This window comes from Sycon ciliatum, chromosome 1, assembly GCF_964019385.1.
Source record: "Sycon ciliatum chromosome 1, ocSycCili1.1, whole genome shotgun sequence".
Lineage (NCBI taxonomy): Eukaryota > Metazoa > Porifera > Calcarea > Leucosolenida > Sycettidae > Sycon > Sycon ciliatum.
Window position 1 is genome coordinate 23,387,608 of NC_088643.1, and position 17,586 is coordinate 23,405,193.

The 17,586-nt window shown below is 47.3% G+C and overlaps 2 protein-coding genes across 2 annotated transcripts; both read left to right on the forward strand.

Annotated features, from left to right (window-relative positions):
* Nucleotides 1–965: 965 nt before the first annotated feature.
* On the forward strand, nt 966–3,653 carry LOC135818880 (uncharacterized). The gene is made up of 4 exons (XM_065332082.1): nt 966–1,358; nt 1,845–1,996; nt 2,341–2,578; nt 2,853–3,653. Exons 1-4 carry the CDS (start codon nt 1,289–1,291, stop codon nt 3,098–3,100), a joined length of 708 nt encoding a protein of 235 aa, XP_065188154.1. The 5' UTR covers nt 966–1,288; the 3' UTR covers nt 3,101–3,653.
* A 7,820-nt stretch (nt 3,654–11,473) lies between these two features.
* On the forward strand, nt 11,474–16,160 carry LOC135822424 (uncharacterized). Its single transcript, XM_065335229.1, has 2 exons — nt 11,474–11,669; nt 15,727–16,160. The coding sequence occupies exons 1-2, from the start codon at nt 11,474–11,476 to the stop codon at nt 16,158–16,160; spliced, it is 630 nt and encodes a 209-aa protein (XP_065191301.1).
* Nucleotides 16,161–17,586: the final 1,426 nt, after the last annotated feature.

A 17,586-nucleotide genomic window follows, 5' to 3' on the forward strand; every position in this document is an offset into this window, starting at 1 on the left:
CTGAGGAAGATTGTGCCTGAAGAGCACCACTTATACATAATAGTGCTCTCCAGGCACAAACATCACCAGGGATACAAACTTACAGAGAGTGGGGTCTGCCCAGTGTTGACTCCGAGACCCACGGTCGGACGAGCTGCCCAGGCCTCATCACCACTGCCGTTTCTGTGCTGCCTTCTCAATACAACGTACATGTATGTACACTGTATATCATGTGACATGGCAATGATGTGCACATTCACATGTCTGAAGGTTTGAAAATTGTGGTTTTTCAATAAAAAAATAAAAAATAAATAAAAATAAAAAGACGCTCCGTTTCCAGCGCGACAAACACCTCGTGAACACCAGATAGCAGCGTTACCATTGTTACGTGAGTCAGTGCATCATCCCACGCTCCTCGAGCCTTACCGGGCCACAGTACAGTGTGTTCATGACAACTAACGACTGCATGGCTACACATTACTGTACACGTCGGCGGGGCATCAGAAAAGTGTCCTTATTCGCGAAGTGTCGTTATACCCGAAATCTCATTATGTGTGACAGTTGGATGGGACTTTGCTCTGGGCATGAAAATTATGTCGTTATTCGCGAATTGTCGTTACTACAACTGTAGTATATCCGCAGTCGTTATTAGCGAAGTAATAGTTGACTGTACATGACTTGACTGTGCTGACTGAGTCGTAGCCTACGTCACGTACGTAGGTCTACTTCAGTACGTACATGCAGAGGTTTCGCAGACTACCGACCGAGCGGTATATTTGGCGATGAGTCAGAGCACCGGTTTGTGTAGCTTGTCACTAGGTGGCAGTGTACAATGACTTATTAATATTATGTGTAGCTAGGCTGCAGATGTCGACGGTACATACATGTACCTACGACGGCTACGAGGCTACGTACTTGACTGGTACGTGGCATATGCCACGTTGGCATTCGGAACGTGGAGTCTTTGCTCTAGTCGTCTACATGGTCTACTGCACCGGCCTGCGCTGCCTCGTGATCTGTTTTGTGGCGCCCTGGCTCTAGCCTTGGCCTTTGCAGTGCACGGTTGTAGGTTAGAATGATGATCACTATTCGTACTCTAGACTAGTCTAGTCTAGATGGAGCATGCAGGCGAGGACCAATAAATAAGCGCGCTGGTTGATTGGGGAGGCAGTTTAGAACGCTCAACACGTCGTTTATACTATTATAGTCGTTTATAGCAGAGGAAAAATTCGGACACTTTTGTAAGACTAGAATACATGTAGATACATTGCTGCCGACTGCCGTAACTGTTACTTGGCTGTAGATAACAATGGGTTCGTCCGTGAGTGCAGTCTGCAAGAGATTTATGAACAAGAAGGAGATGCGTCTGCTGTTCATGGGTACGTTTTGATGCAGCTGTTGCTCTAGCAATCACGTTGACCATGGATGTGTCATGATGTCATGAGCGATTGGTGTTCGTGAGAATGTGGATATGCATGATTGTATCAAACAGTGATAGACTTGTCCTAGGCTATGGAATACTTCAACGGTATTGGCACCATGTTTTGTTTTTGTTCATGCTGACAACTTTACTCCACCCACCGTATCCCCCCAATACTAGCCACACCCAGCGATTATCAATCATGATAAGATGTAGATCTACTCGATGAAATGTCGCGCTTCTTTCCTTTGGCTTTGAAGTTTATTGTAAAAAAATTGCAACGCACACTTTTGGGTGAACAACAGTACATTTACCTGTACTTACATACAATCATGTACAATGCACATATACAATCATGTACATGTTCATTGTACAGTCATGTATGTACTTTAGTGACATGTGGTGATGTGATCATGTGTTATTCTGGGTGCTCTGAACTGGACAGGTCTTGATGCAGCGGGAAAGACGACTATATTGTACAAGCTGAAGCTGGGAGAAGTGGTCACAACGATTCCAACAATCGGCTTTAATGTGGAAACAGTGGAGTACAAGAACGTCAGCATCACGTCCTGGGACGTCGGTGGCCGGGATAAGATTGTAAGCAACATTCTGGGCATCTGATGGGCTCCTTCTGAGAATTACAAGTTCTGTGACAATAATGACAAGGATCCAACACTACCGGCCCTCAATGTTGCATTTGAAGCAGCTGACTTCTCAATGGTCTGCACTTGCTCACCCGGCGGGGGAGGGGGGGGGGGGTAGTGACACCTGGTCTGTGAAATTTGCTAGCCGGCATTAACCGCGGCACACCGGTAGCCGAGGAATGGACGTTGATCACAACCTGCATATTCACTTAGCTCAGAATTCCGACATGGCAATCAGCTTCATGTGTGACACGACATTGACGTTATTCTTTGCAACTTGTCATTCCTTATCACCAGCGTCCGCTGTGGAGACACTATTACCAGAATACCGATGCACTGGTGTTCGTTGTGGATAGCAATGATAGAGAAAGATTGGAGTATGCTCGCGAGGAGCTGCACCGCACATTGGGTGAAGACCAGTTGAAGGATGCTACTATACTGGTGTTTGCCAACAAGCAGGACTTGCCGAATGCCATGAGCAAGGATGAAGTTGTTGATGGACTGGGACTCAAGGAGCTCAGGAGCAGGCAGTGGGGTAAGCAATATTTTGCACTATTAGCCCCCCCCCCCCTCTCTCTCTCTCTCTCTCTCTCTCTCTCTCTCTCTCTCTCTCTCTCTCTCTCTTTCATTTTGTCTTTCTTGGTCGCTCTCTTCCGAAAGGTACAGTAATGTGTTCACGGTGGTAAATCCTTTGAAGTACTTTAGCATGAATGGAGCACGTTGAGTGTTGTGTTCGGTCTTTCAGTGTTGTTGCTCAAAAGCGTAACTTTGTGTTTTTGATGTATGCTTTCTTTCTACCCATGGTGCAGCTGCGTTTGGTTGCAGTGCAACCACCACTGGCAATCTGAATCTATATGAGGGTTTGGAGTGGCTCACCAGTGCACTGGCTAATAGTGAGGTACAGAAAGCTGTCACAGAACCAGTGTCGCAAACAGTGACGGACGCCAAAGGTCTTTCAAGCAGGCTTCTCTCGCCGGTGTCACAGTGGTTCAAGCAGCTAAGCAATACTCACTGGTTTTCTCAGACATCTGGCACTACTGCTCTCAGCAGCTCCTGAACTATGATCCTGGCACCAGCTAAACCTTGGTTGATTCCCATTCCCTTGAAACAACCGACTTTTCGAACTTTGCCATACAATGTTTAGCATACATGCGGTAAATACATGTACATTGTAACTTCCAGTATAATTAATTTATTAACGATTCAAACTGCTGAGTACAGTACCAGGCTGAATGCTGGCGGCTTATTTGTTTTATAGTGAGGCAGCTGGAAAAGGCACTCACCTCAAGTGTGAGTTTTTGTCAAGGTCTTTGCTATAGTTCTTGCTTTTTGCTTCTTTTTTTTAATAAAAATGCTTTGCTTCACGGAAACGTCTTTCATTGCGAAGAGCTGCGCTTCTGTCCTCTGAGCTGTGCTGAGGAGCTCTAACAGAGCGAAACAGTTGCTGGCCACAGATTTGAGTTCTTGCTTTTTGTATATTTTTTAAAACTGTTTTTCTAACTTGAATGGAATCAGACATAGTCAAATACCCATGTACCCATGTATTATGAATTTTACTACCAGGCTTTACTGTAAATACTACATGTTCACCTCATGCTTTATTATGATTATATCCATGGCCTCAGTAAACAAAAAAAAGGAGGCGCCGTGGGACCCGATGGAGTCAGTGCGGAAATGCTACGAGCTGCTAAGGACCTCCTCAGTCCTTGGCTAGCCTCTTTCTTCAATGCAATACAGAGTGTTGGTTATTGCCCTGACGATATGCGCAGTGGATTGGTAGTACCTGTATACAAACCAGGCAAGCCACTCGGAAAACCGAAAAGTTATCGCCCCATCATGTTACTCTCTGTAGTGAGAAAGGTGCAAACGTCAGTTATTACTAAACGTAGCACGGATGACATCACCGTTTATGTCTCTGAAACCCAGGCTGGGTTTCGTCCAGGTCGCTCAACCGCTGATGGTGTATTTTACACAAGGTCGCTGTGTGAGCGGGCCTTGCTTGGCAACTGGACATATTCCGTCACCCTTCTAGATTTCTCTGGTGCTTTTGACACTATAATTCGCACCACAGCACTTGACAGGTTAGAGGAAGCAGATATCAGCACAACAACCATCAAGTCTCTACTTTCCAACACGACAGCCAGGATCAAGCTGAGTGGCTTCCTGAGTCCCCCTTTCCCAACTAACATCGGAGTGGTCCAGGGAGACCCGATGTCCCCTATTATGTTCATAACATATGCAGAAGGCACAATGCGCAAGATCAGGGAAAGATGCACAATTCGCTCACCAATGCCTGCTCCAACAACGCAGTACGCTGACGATACTACTCTGCATAACCGAAATGACGATGAGGCGAAGGCTCTTGTTGCTGAGTGTGAACCTATATTTAACGAAGACAACCTCAAGCTCAATACACAGAAAACTGAATATGTTGATGTTACAAGAAACAGCAACGAATGGAGATCAATCAAACTCCTGGGTTCTCTATTGGGCTCTGCAGAAGACGTGGACATGAGAATCTCAAAAGCAAACAGGGCGTTTGGGTCGATTTCTTGGAGACGGCATTCCTTTCAATCCCGACTGTGTATGTTTAACTGCCTCATAATGCCGATCCTTCTATACAATTGCGGATTGTGGACTCTGTCCAAATTGCTGAACGACAAACTGGACAAATGGCAACGGAGGAAGCTACGCGTACTGCTGCAGATTGTCTACCCGCAACGCATCACCAATAACAACTTATACACAGAAACAAAACAATCTCCAGTTAGTGCCACATGTCGGCGACGCAGGCTGCTGTGGTTTGGCCATGTGGTGCGAGAGGGTCCGGAATCCGCCTCGTTCCAAGCACTGGAGCTATCAATCAACACAAACGACATAAAAAAAAACCGTGGCCGTCCGCCATTGCGGTGGATAGATACGATTCGGCACGACCTGAAGGCAGCGGATCTCTCCGTGGAGAGCGCTCTCCAAGCTGCAGGAGATAGACTAACTTGGCTTGACACTGTTGACAGATGCGTCGACTCTGCTCCTGTCTAACAGGTTCAGGGAAGATGCGAGCTGTGTTTATTATTATTATTATCCATGGCCTTGCTCTGCAGTTTGTAGATCAAGACCACCTCCATGATACCTGAGAGTACTCCATGCTGGGTGCGTACTTTTATTTTAGCTTCAGCCTCTCATAATCAAGTTCTATTTGAGGCCATTTATGTGATTGCCACACTTTGTACTTGAGTATACATGTACGTGTGTACGTGTTACTGTATCATAATACCGGTACATTTTAAAGGGGAAGTTAAGGCAAAAATTAAAATTTCACCAGTTGTAGTCTTCGGGGTGCTGAGTCGAATGGTCGTGGTCCGAGGAAGCTGAGACGCTCCCTTCCTACTTGAATCCCAATCGAACTCGCGCACTTCCACCGAAACTGGGTGACTGCGCCCTACTAGATGGGGATTTGTATGCAAAATGTCACTAAAAGCGCCATTTCATTCTTATAAAAGCATGGATGACCGCGATTGGCCCATATGTTGTACTGTTTTGGACGCTGAGTCGACTGGTTTTGGTCCGAAAAGGCTGCGATGCAGCGTTCCTCCTTTATTCCCAATCGAACATGGTTGAAGAAGCGGTCACGTGCTCCTGCGTACGCCAGTCACCTGGTCACCGTGCCTGCAGGGTACAACTTACTAGCCTGTTTGACCTTTTTTGGGTGCAGTCCTGTCACTCGAGTTGAACTCGAGTTGAACCTTGGTGTGAAATTTGTCGCCTGCTGGCGTGGTGACCAGGTGATTTGGCCACCCAGGAGCACGTGACCGCTTGTTCAACCATGTTCGATTGGGAATAAAGGAGGAACGCTGCATCGCAGCCTTTTCGGACCAAAACCAGTCGACTCAGCGTCCAAAACAGTACAACATATGGGCCAATCGCGGTCATCCATGCTTTTATAAGAATGAAATGGCGCTTTTAGTGACATTTTGCATACAAATCCCCATCTAGTAGGGCGCAGTCACCCAGTTTCGGTGGAAGTGCGCGAGTTCGATTGGGATTCAAGTAGGAAGGGAGCGTCTCAGCTTCCTCGGACCACGACCATTCGACTCAGCACCCCGAAGACTACAACTGGTGAAATTTTAATTTTTGCCTTAACTTCCCCTTTAAAAGTTCCAGGCAGTAGGGATTTCATGTGGCCCCGGTGGCCTTGACAGGAAATAAACATTACTATTGAAGAAACACCCGTTAGTGGAGCTAGGGATTAATCTGCATTAAAAAAAAGAAGTAAATTATCGTATCCGTTCCCGAAGGGAACTCACGACGGCCGCTAACACCCGATAAACCCTAGCGGCAGATGCAGCGCCTAACGGTGGGGGTGAGTGGGCAAGTCTCACAACCACTGGCACAAGTGCCGAAAACGACCCCATTAGCTGCATCCATGTACCCCTTGTGCCTGGCCACAAGTTCCCAGTTGACTGTGGGTAGCAGCACGGCTGGAAAAACCGCTCCCAGGCAGGACTTGAACCAGGTACCTCTCGTATCTCAATCATGATCTTTGACCAACCCACTGTGCCTGCCTGGTCTGCATTGGGTCCGATGATATTGCCCTGTGCGTATCATGTGCATGTAGTGCGACCTCAATGTAGCGTTCCTTCGGAGACCCTGACGGCCTGAGTCTGACTCCCCTGGGCGTAGAAGCACATATCCAGCAGTACAGAGTGGCCCAGGACTCCAGGGGAGGGACCTGCTGAGCTCAATCGAAGGTCCATATTTACTTAGTGGTGCACCTAGGCCTAGGGCCGGGATGGGCTGTACATTTTTAATGGGAGTACAGAACCGTGGGAAGAGGAAAGAGAGCCGCTGAGCGGGGCTGGGAAAGGAAGGTTATGGCTACTGGGGAAGGACTGTTTTACAACCGGTACAGGCTAAATGTCGATCTACTGACTCAGTACTGATGGGTGGTGTATTTGGCCATGAGTCAGGGCGCCGGTTTGTAGCTTGTCACTGATTGTCAAGAAAGGTCCACCTGTACCTACTACTAGTACTAGTTTTTTCCTTGTTAATAATAACGACCTACTTCTTGCGTAGCGATGAATAATTATCCTATCCACGATGGGAAGTAACCGTATTGCGTGACTGATCCTTTCAATGTTCTAATCTTTCAAGTGACTTTTCCTTTTCTACCTGGACTCCTCCTTGGTTTCCCTTTTCTCTCTACCTCTTCTCTTGTACCTTCTTGCTATTATTCACCTAGATGTGGGGCTTTCAATAAAACAAGTCTAGGCTGTAGATCTACTGTCTGTACTGTCTTTTAATTGGACTTCAATTGAAAAATCAAATTCGCGAGTTTTGCATAAAACGCTAGAAAAAAAACGCTAGTTTTTCTAAACCGGGAAGAATCGAGAAACAACCTGTGAAAATTTGAACCCGAAATTCCAAGGCAATCTAGGGTTATAGTCGATTGAAGATCGGAAAACTGGGGAGAAAGTAGTCACAGAAGTAAATGCAAGTATGTATGGGAGCCGTGTGGTTTCCGTCCAGCACTGCACTATCTGGTGCATACATGGCGACACAGGATGTGTGCATGCATGCGCATGTGCAGTGTGCACGCATGCCGTGCGCGCCGACTTGCACAAGTCACACGTTTTCACCGTCACTGCTTCTACCAGTGTGCGCGCAGTTCACTCGATTTTTTCGTCTACCACCAGGAAATCGCCGTGGGCTGGTTTCTGTGATCATTTTCCTTCTACGGCGATAAAGCGCGAGCCTCAATGTTGTAGAATCCTCTTGGTTTAGGCTAATTCGAGGCCGCTGAACACGAAAATCGGGTGTTCCTCGCGAAGCCGAGTACGGATCTGGTCGAAATTAGTACTTCGAAGTGCACCCGCGCCAAGCGCGAAGGCATTATTTTTGGAAGCATGGCATGTGTGGCACCATTGGAAAGGTAATGACCTCGGCTACCTAAAAATAGCATCGACAAGGCCGAAAAGGCCGCGGGAGAAGATACTCGGGCCGCGAACTGCATCTCGAACTGCAGCCACGAAGCGCCCATTCACTTTGTACAGGCGAGCTGTGACTGCACTTTTCGCTTTTCAGTGACCGGAAGAAGCGGTCACGTGGTCCTTGTTGCCCAAATCACCTGGTCACCGCGCCAGCAGGCGACAACTTTCACACCTAAGTTGTACCCTGCAGGCACGGTGACCAACTGACTGGTGTACGCAGGAGCACGTGACCGCTTGTTCAACCATGTTCGATTGGGAATAAAGGAGGAACGCTGCATCGCAGCCTTTTCGGACCAAAACCAGTCGACTCAGCGTCCAAAAGACTACAACATATGGGCCAACCGCGGTCATCCGTGCTTTTATAAGAACGAAATGGCGCTTTTAGTGACATTTTGCATACAAATCCCCATCTAGTAGGGCGCAGTCACCCAGTTTCGGTGGAAGTGCGCGAGTTCGATTGGGATTCAAGTAGGAAGGGAGCGTCTCAGCTTCCTCGGACCAAGACCATTCGACTCAGCACCCCGAAGACTACAACTGGTGAAAATTTGATTTTAGGGTATACTTCCCCTTTAAAGGGGAAGTTAAGGCAAAAATTAAAATTTCACCAGTTGTAGTCTTGCTGGTGAAAATTTGATTTTAGGGTATACTTCCCCTTTAAAGGGGAAGTTAAGGCAAAAATTAAAATTTCACCAGTTGTAGTCTTCGGGGTGCTGAGTCGAATGGTCTTGGTCCGAGAAAGCTGAGACGCTCCCTTCCTACTTGAATCCCAATCGAACTCGCGCACTTCCACCGAAACTGGGTGACTGCGCCCTACGAGATGGGGATTTGTATGCAAAATGTCACTAAAAGCGCCATTTCGTTCTTATAAAAGCACCGATGACCGCGATTGGCCCATATGTTGTAGTCTTTTGGACGCTGAGTCGACTGGTTTTGGTCCGAAAAGGCTGCGATGCAGCGTTCGCCCCTAATTCCCAATCGAACATGGTTGAACAAGCGGTCACGTGCTCCTGCGTACACCAGTCACCTGGTCACCGTGCCTGCAGGGTACAACTTACAGCCTGTTTTGACCTTTTTTGGGTGCAGTCCTGTCACTCGAGTTGAACCTTGGTGTGAAAGTTAGTTGTCGCCTGCTGGCGTGGTGACGAGGTGATTTGGGCACCCAGGAGCACGTGACCCCTTCTTCAACCATGTTCGATTGGGAATAAAGGAGGAACGCTGCATCGCAGCCTTTTCGGACCAAAACCAGTCGACTCAGCGTCCAAAAGACTACAACATATGGGCCAATCGCGGTCATCCGTGCTTTTATAAGAACGAAATGGCGCTTTTAGTGACATTTCGCATACAAATCCCCATCTCGTAGGGCGCAGTCACCCAGTTTCGGTGGAAGTGCGCGAGTTCGATTGGGATTCAAGTAGGAAGGGAGCGTCTCAGCTTCCTCGGACCACGACCATTCGACTCAGCACCCCGAAGACTACAACTGGTGAAATTTTAATTTTTGCCTTAACTTCCCCTTTAAAGGGGAAGTATACCCTAAAATCAAATTTTCACCAGTTGTAGTCTTCGGGGTGCTGAGTCGAATGGTCTTGGTCCGAGGAAGCTGAGACGCTCCCTTCCTACTTGAATCCCAATCGAACTCACGCACTTCCACCGAAACTGGGTGACTGCGCCCTACTAGATGGGGATTTGTATGCAAAATCTCACTAAAAGCGCCATTTCGTTCTTATAAAAGCACGGATGACCGCGATTGGCCCATATGTTGTAGTCTTTTGGACGCTGAGTCGACTGGTTTTGGTCCGAAAAGGCTGCGATGTAGCGTTCCTCCTTTATTCCCAATCGAACATGGTTGAAGAAGCGGTCACGTGCTCCTGCGTACACCAGTCACCTGGTCACCGTGCCTGCAGGGTACAACTTACTAGCCTGTTTGACCTTTTTTGGGTGCACTCCTGTCACTCGAGTTGAACTCGAGTTGAACCTTGGTGTGAAAGTTGTCGCCTGCTGGCGCGGTGACCAGGTGATTTGGGCACCCAGGAGCACGTGACCGCGTGTTCAACCATGTTCGATTGGGAATAAAGGAGGAACGCTGCATCGCAGCCTTTTCGGACCAAAACCAGTCGACTCAGCGTCCAAAAGACTACAACATATGGGCCAATCGCGGTCATCCGTGCTTTTATAAGAACGAAATGGCGCTTTTAGTGACATTTTGCATACAAATCCCCATCTAGTAGGGCGCAGTCACCCAGTTTCGGTGGAAGTGCGCGAGTTCGATTGGGATTCAAGTAGGAAGGGAGCGTCGCAGCTTCCTCGGACCAAGACCATTCGACTCAGCACCCCGAAGACTACAACTGGTGAAAATTTGATTTTAGGGTATACTTCCCCTTTAAGGTAGCAGTACTGGAAAACGGGTGTCAGATTTAGCCAAAATATCAATTTCACGGGAACTGCTTCAAGTGTGATTTTTCTGAAAGAAGGAATACCAAAGGGTCTACAAATGAATTTTTTTGGCATTCGAACCAGCCAAAGCAGAGATATGGCCCTTCAAAAACTGAAAATACCCGTCAAAATTTCAAAATTGCACTGATCAGCTGATCGATGTCAATCTATTTCGAGAGGGTTTCTGTACAATATCAGCGCATCCTTGCCAATCTCGGCCTGATTCACGCTATCTGTCCAGCTAAAACCAGTTTAGAGCTGGGCTGAGTGTCGCGATCGCCACATGCAGCGCCTGCCTGGCCCAAGCTAGCTGGCCTGGCTGGCCTGCACTCAACCCACGCAATTGTATTTTCAAAGATGATAAAAAAATTCTTTGTTCTCAAACTGTTTGCCAATGCGACGAGCGTTTGTCAGCGACGTTGGAGCTCTGCGCTTGAGTTGTTGTGCTGGCGCTACTTGGTCAGGAGACGGGTGATGAACACAAACGAAGGTCGCTCAGCAGGCCAAGGAAAAGCAAATTTCCTAGAGTTACGTCCAAGCTCGTCTCAAATCCTGAAGTATTTGAGCCAATTGAGGGGAGTGAAAGCGAACACGAGTCGCAGGCTGATGGAGCTGGTGAGGGCGTAGAAGATGACTCTGATCTTCCAGCTGATTTTTTATCCAGTGATGCCTCGTGTGATAACGATGGAGATTAGTCTGAAGAGGATTGCGATGATATTCCATCAGGAATTCGAATTGTTCACATGGAGAGCTTACAGCAATTGGTGACGTCAGCGTGTGTATGTAGTAATTATCAAGAGGGCAACCTGACTATCAAAGATAATTTTCGTCATGGCCTCGCCTCAACAATTAGTTTGCAGTGCGAATCGTGCTGCTCATCAACCAGTGTAGCCCTGGCAGAAAGACACCCACTTGCTAAATTGTACGATATAAACCGCCGCCGCAGTGTGCTTGCCATGCGCCTTATTGGTAGTGGACGAGAAGGTCTGAACAGTATCTGTGGGATATTGGATATGCCGCCTCCTGTTAGCAATTCTGGGCACAGCGATGCACTACACACTGCTGTGGAAACTGATGCTAGGGACAGCATGAAGAGTGCTGCACAGCGTCTTCTTGTTCGGCGAACAACAGAACAGCATTCCCACCCGGAGCATGTTGCAGTTAGCACCGATGGAACGTGGATGAAGCGCGGATTCTCATCAATGTTTGGTATGCCAACTGTTGTGTCCTATGAGACAGAAAAGGTTCTGGACGCGGAGGTGCTATCAAAACACTGCAGTGGATGTGAAACTTGGAAGAACAGATGGCAAGCAAGAAAGATTTCTAATGCTGAGTACGAACAATGGAAATGTTTTCGGCTGTGCTGGAAATGATGAGCTGCTCTAAGTTTCACTTGCCAGCTCTGGTCTTCTCAAGTTGGATGAAGAGAAGCATTATCACAGGAGGAGAAGGTCCAGTGAGGAGCAAAGGTCAGCCAGGAAGAGAAGAAGAGCCATTCGAAAGGGATTTGCTGACACGATACAGCAAGCAGAGGTAGTCACATACATTGCTGGAGGGTTTTCAGAGTGCCAAAAGTTAGTGTTTTTTGGCCTTCCGACCAAACTTTGGTACACTATATCTCCAGACTGGCTCATCACAGCCCAATAAACCTTATATGTAGATTGATCAGTGGAAAATTTCCCAGATGCTGAATATATTTATAAAGCCATAGTTTTTTGTTTGGCGGATGTTAGCTGCCTCAGTAGTAATAATCTTTTTCGACGGTGACGGGCGTCTTCACAGATGATGTTGACTGGGTGGTGCTATTTGTGTCCTATCTCCAATCTGTTCTATTCAGCATCTGCTACTATTGTAGACTGTCGCTTATGATGCATTTTTAACACTTCAGCTGATATTATGTTGCTGCTAGCATGTACCAAAAATCTGAGACGACGGCATTTTTTTACTCTCCAGTGCAGTGAACTTTTGGGACGATGCGAAGTAAATAAGTTCAAGGTAGTACTTTTATTAGGTGGTGGCGTGAATCATGAATCTGTGCTCAAAATTTTGTGGGAAAAGATTCACAGACACCGAAGTAATACCCGATTTTAGTTGTTTGTATTTGCGAATGGCATATTCCAGTACTGCTACCTTAAAGGGGAAGTATACCCTAAAATCAAATTTTCACCAGTTGTAGTCTTCGGGGTGCTGAGTCGAATGGTCTTGGTCCGAGGAAGCTGAGACGCTCCCTTCCTACTTGAATCCCAATCGAACTCGCGCATTTCCACCGAAACTGGGTGACTGCGCCCTACTAGATGGGGATTTGTATGCAAAATGTCACTAAAAGCGCCATTTCGTTCTTATAAAAGCACGGATGACCGCGATTGGCCCATATGTTGTAGTCTTTTGGACGCTGAGTCGACTGGTTTTGGTCCGAAAAGGCTGCGATGCAGCGTTCCTCCTTTATTCCCAATCGAACATGTTTGAACAAGCGGTCACGTGCTCCTGCGTACACCAGTCAGCTGGTCACCGTGCCTGCAGGGTACAACTTACTAGCCTGTTTGACCTTTTTTGGGTGCAGTCCTGTCACTCGAGTTGAACTCGAGTTGAACCTTGGTGTGAAAGTTGTCGCCTGCTGGCGCGGTGACCAGGTGATTTGGGCACCCAGGAGCACGTGACCGCTTGTTCAACCATGTTCGATTGGGAATAAAGGAGGAACGCTGCATCGCAGCCTTTTCGGACCAAAACCAGTCGACTCAGCGTCCAAAAGACTACAACATATGGGTCAATCGCGGTCATCCGTGCTTTTATAAGAACGAAATGGCGCTTTTAGTGACATTTTGCATACAAATCCCCATCTCGTGGGGCGCAGTCACCCAGTTTCGGTGGAAGTGCGCGAGTTCGATTGGGATTCAAGTAGGAAGGGAGCGTCTCAGCTTCCTCGGACCAAGACCATTCGACTCAGCACCCAGAAGACTACAACTGGTGAAAATTTGATTTTAGGGTATACTTCCCCTTTAACTGCATCTCGAACTGCAGCCACGAGGCGCCCATTCACTTTGTACAGGCGAGCTGTGACTGCACTTTTCGCTTTTCAGTGACCGGAACTGAACTCCCTAGGACTCTGTACTGTAGGCTAGGCTGTAGATCTACTGTACTGTCTGTAGGATAGGCTGTAGATCTACTGTACTGTCTGTAGCCTAGTGTAGGCTAGGCTGCAGTAGATCTACGCTACTGTCTTGCTGAAGCCGTGAACTGGTGAAGGGCGGGATACTAGATGATATTCCGCCGCCTGTTGGTCCTTTTCTTGCTTGAATCCTTGTCTCTCTCTTCCATGTACTCTATTTCTTCAGTATATCCACTGTTCCTAAGTGCGCTGTTGTGCGGCTTCTCTGCGTGTCTTGGTTGGATGAAATATCGGTTAGCCGCCTGTTTTAACCCTTTGTGACCCCATCGATCGCGATATCGATCGATTGGTATACAGTGGCACCAAAAATATTATATCTCTGGTGTTCCTTCCCCGATTTTCATAAACAAACCGTCTACGTCTCGAGAGGAGCCTTGGCTATCACGTCGAAGTTATCCGAAGTCTCTACGAGGTACGATGCCGCCGTGGTGAGACTCGAGGTCGGCGGAAAACTGAAAAATTCACTCCGATCAAAAAATTCAAATTTTCACACTGCGCTTGGCAGGGGTTTTCCCCGGAGTGCTACGTCATACTCAAGCATGCTGCACGCCAACATTTTGCGCTTGAAACGAGCTTTCCGCTGTAGTTTATTTGAAGTCGATGTGATGAAGGAGAATGGAATGGCGGCTGTTTGAACTTTGCTGGAGCTGTTCGCGCACGGCTGCTGTTTTGAGCGGCATTCTAGGCCACGCAGAGCAGACGCCATGCAGGTAGCTGGCTTGAGTGTGGTATGAGTCGCTTCGTCTTGGAAATACCTTTCCAGCGGTGGCAAGTTTGTAAAAATCGGTGAATGTTTGGCAGAGATACAAGCAAAAGTGCATGTTATTTGGAGGTGAGTAAATTGTCGTACTTTCAGTGGGGTCACAAAGGGTTAAAATAGCTTTCGGTATTAATTTTGCTTGATGATTGTTGGTGGATTATTCGATTGGCTGTGGACATAGACCGGTGTATCGTTAGGTTTTCTATACGGGCGATATGTTCCGTTTGTTAGGTCGATGGTCAGTCTGACTCTGAAAAAAGTCCGAGGTTTTTGAATACCTTGCATACTGTCTTCCTCATTCGGTCAGCTTCGCTGCCTGTCGCGTCTCGTAGCACTGCCAGACCGTCATCACGGTATAGTCCAGACGTCACTGCTGTTGAGTTCGTGTGCAATCTTGGACAGTGTATACGTCCCAACTAGTTCGCAGACTTCGGCACCGTCGAAATATCCCATTGTCACGTCGAATAGTCCTCTTCCGTTCTTCTTCATCCAAGTAGTGTCTCCACTAAATAATAGCAACTTTCGCGAATGCAGGATGATGTCTTTGATGTAGGATGATGTAGGATGATGTCTTTGTCTTGCTTGCTGATACTGGTATGTCGTTCAGCAAACTCAATAGCAGAAGATCTTCCGAAATGGACGGATAATATTCCACAATATCTAGACAGACAAATGTACACCCCGGCTTCCTCTCGATGGCTTGAAACCAATCAATCACTGACGCTGTGTTCTTCCATGAGTCGATTGACAACACTTCCCTTACATCTCGGACAATTCCCGACAGTATCGGTTTGCTGACTCTGCCTATTTCACTTTTGGAGGGGTTTATCAGTCGGCATGGTAGGCTCTGCTGGAAATTTTCTTTGTGATCTATCTGATCCTCCAATATCACATTATTATCATGCATCCTTCTGCGCCAATATTTCAGTTCTCTCTGCAAGATGGAGGTCTTCCGCACTCTCCTTTGCTTCTTCATTGATTTCTTCGCAGGCGTGGTCTGAAGCATGCTTGTACTTTGTAGTGCTTCGTTACATTTGATTACAAAGTAACAGGCAGTACTGAGTAGGGATTTCAGGTGGCCCCCACTGGGTGGCCTTGACAGGAAATGAACATTTAACGGCTATTACTGTCTGTACTGTCGGCTCACTCCTCGGGGATAACGAGGATGTCTCTCGGCGGAAACAACTAGCCGCTGCAGCGTTTCGATCGCTCTGGTCACTATGGAGCCGGCGCAGTACCGTTGGAGAAGAACTGAGGCTTCGTCTCTACAATGCGTTTGTACTACCAGTACTAGCAAGAGTACATAACCCCTGGGGGTTATGTACTCTTGGTAATACTAGTAATAGTATACAACGCCGGCACATGGGGACTCACGGCAGCTGCCGAGGGTGGACTCGACGCATTCCACCGCGGCCAGCTCCGTTCACTGATCGGCTTTGTCTGGCCGCAGAAGATCGCAACAACAGCACTCTACGACAGGTGCAAGGCAGAGCCGATCAGCCGCATCATCACCAGAGCTCGGTGGAGTCTATTTGGCCATATCCTTCGACTTCCCAGTGATGCCCCCGCCGTCCTAAGCATGGTCAGCTACTTTGAATGTGATGACCACAAGTGGAGAGGCCGCCCTCGCATCACCCTGCCGGTGAAGCTCGACGACGACCTCAACCGAGCTGCGTGCGGGCGATTGCAGAGTCTGGAAGATCTGGAACGCCTATCAGACGTAGCTGCAGTTCGAAGCGAATGGAGGCAGCTACTGGATATGATCTGCGGGTAGAGGTTTTCGGCGATGAAACCGCGCCCTCACCTTTTCCCCAGATCACGGAAATATCGCTCAATATACTTTAAACATTCGAAATTTTTATTTCCATTGCTATTTACATGCTTGTTCTTTTCTTTTCTGTCTTACTTTCTTTCCTTGTGTTTCTTAATATTCCTTTTTGAAACCAACACTTCACACTCACTTTGCGCACTTTCTCTCGCATCCTTAACTATGTTACTAGTACATACACAAATAGGAGATCCCCCAGATAGGCGTTAGCCTTTGGGTAATCCTGAAATAAAGATTATTATCAGGTTCGGCCTCATTTCCTCTCTGCTGCGCTGACGAGTCCACAAACTGAACGAAACAGTTCTGTCCGCAGATTGAGTACTTTAAACATTCTATACACAAATACACACACGGATTTACAGCTACGTTTGTGCTTGTTTTCTTTATGTTTCCTATTATAATATCAACTGCTTCTCTTACCATGTCCAGCATAAGCGAAAGTGTGGACTGTGTTTGTGCATGGGTGACTTGCACTGTTGACGCCGCCGCGGGAATGCATTATAATAATAATAATAATAATAATTAACGAAAAACCTAGCTAGGGCATTGGCTCATACTGTCTTGTGCATATTAGCGTTATTATGGACTCTTGGTGTCATGACATGATACACATTGTGCATGAACTATGATTGTAGTGCAGCCTCAATGTAGTGTTCCTTCAGAGTCCCCTGGGCAAAGAAGCACATATGCAGCGGTAGTACAGAGTGGCCCGGGCCCCGGGGCTCCAAGGAGGGACCTGTTGAAGGTCTCGTCACCACATTTACTTGCACCTCGGGTCATTATCAGTAGGGATGGGCTGTAACATTTTAGTGGGAGTACAGAAGTGTGGGAATTGTGATAATGCAGTCAAGAATCACCGGGCTGTACCCATGTAGACAACGAGGACAGGGCAAGACCTGCGGGATGTGAGAGAACTAATTACTTTGAAGGGGAAAGAGAGCGGGACTGAGGAAGGAAAGTTATGGCTGCTGGGGAAGAACTGCTTTGCAACCGGTAGATCCATGAGATCTACACAGTCAGTAGTCATGTTGATCTACTGTCTGGCTCTGACCTGTAGTCTGTACTGTATGTAGTGCTGCCAAATAATGTTCGCCCAAAATCTGACACAATTTTCTGCAAATTTTCAGACAATCCAAAATATCGCCCAAAATACGAAGAAAATTCGCTTCGTTGCCATGGTAACCAACACGGTACCCAGAACTTGGCAGAAGTAACAGTTGTCATGAACTACAAAGTAACACCTTGTAATGCATACATGTAAATGTACTGTATTCGCCTTTTTAGAAGCACATTTACAGTGATTTGTGTGTTCAGTTGCGCTCAAACTGTGAAAATACAGGACTTCTGCATAGGAAAGTACTGATGATCCCTG

Coding starts and splice junctions, on each gene's coding strand:
- LOC135818880 (XM_065332082.1), top strand. CDS start 1,289: ATGGGTTCGTCCGTGAGTGCAGTCTGCAAGAGATTTATGAACAAGAAG. Junction 1,359..1,844: donor GATGCGTCTGCTGTTCATGG/GTACGTTTTGAT, acceptor TGAACTGGACAG/GTCTTGATGCAGCGGGAAAG. Junction 1,997..2,340: donor TCGGTGGCCGGGATAAGATT/GTAAGCAACATT, acceptor CCTTATCACCAG/CGTCCGCTGTGGAGACACTA.
- LOC135822424 (XM_065335229.1), top strand. CDS start 11,474: ATGCCGCCTCCTGTTAGCAATTCTGGGCACAGCGATGCACTACACACT. Junction 11,670..15,726: donor CGGATTCTCATCAATGTTTG/GTATGCCAACTG, acceptor TGGTAATACTAG/TAATAGTATACAACGCCGGC.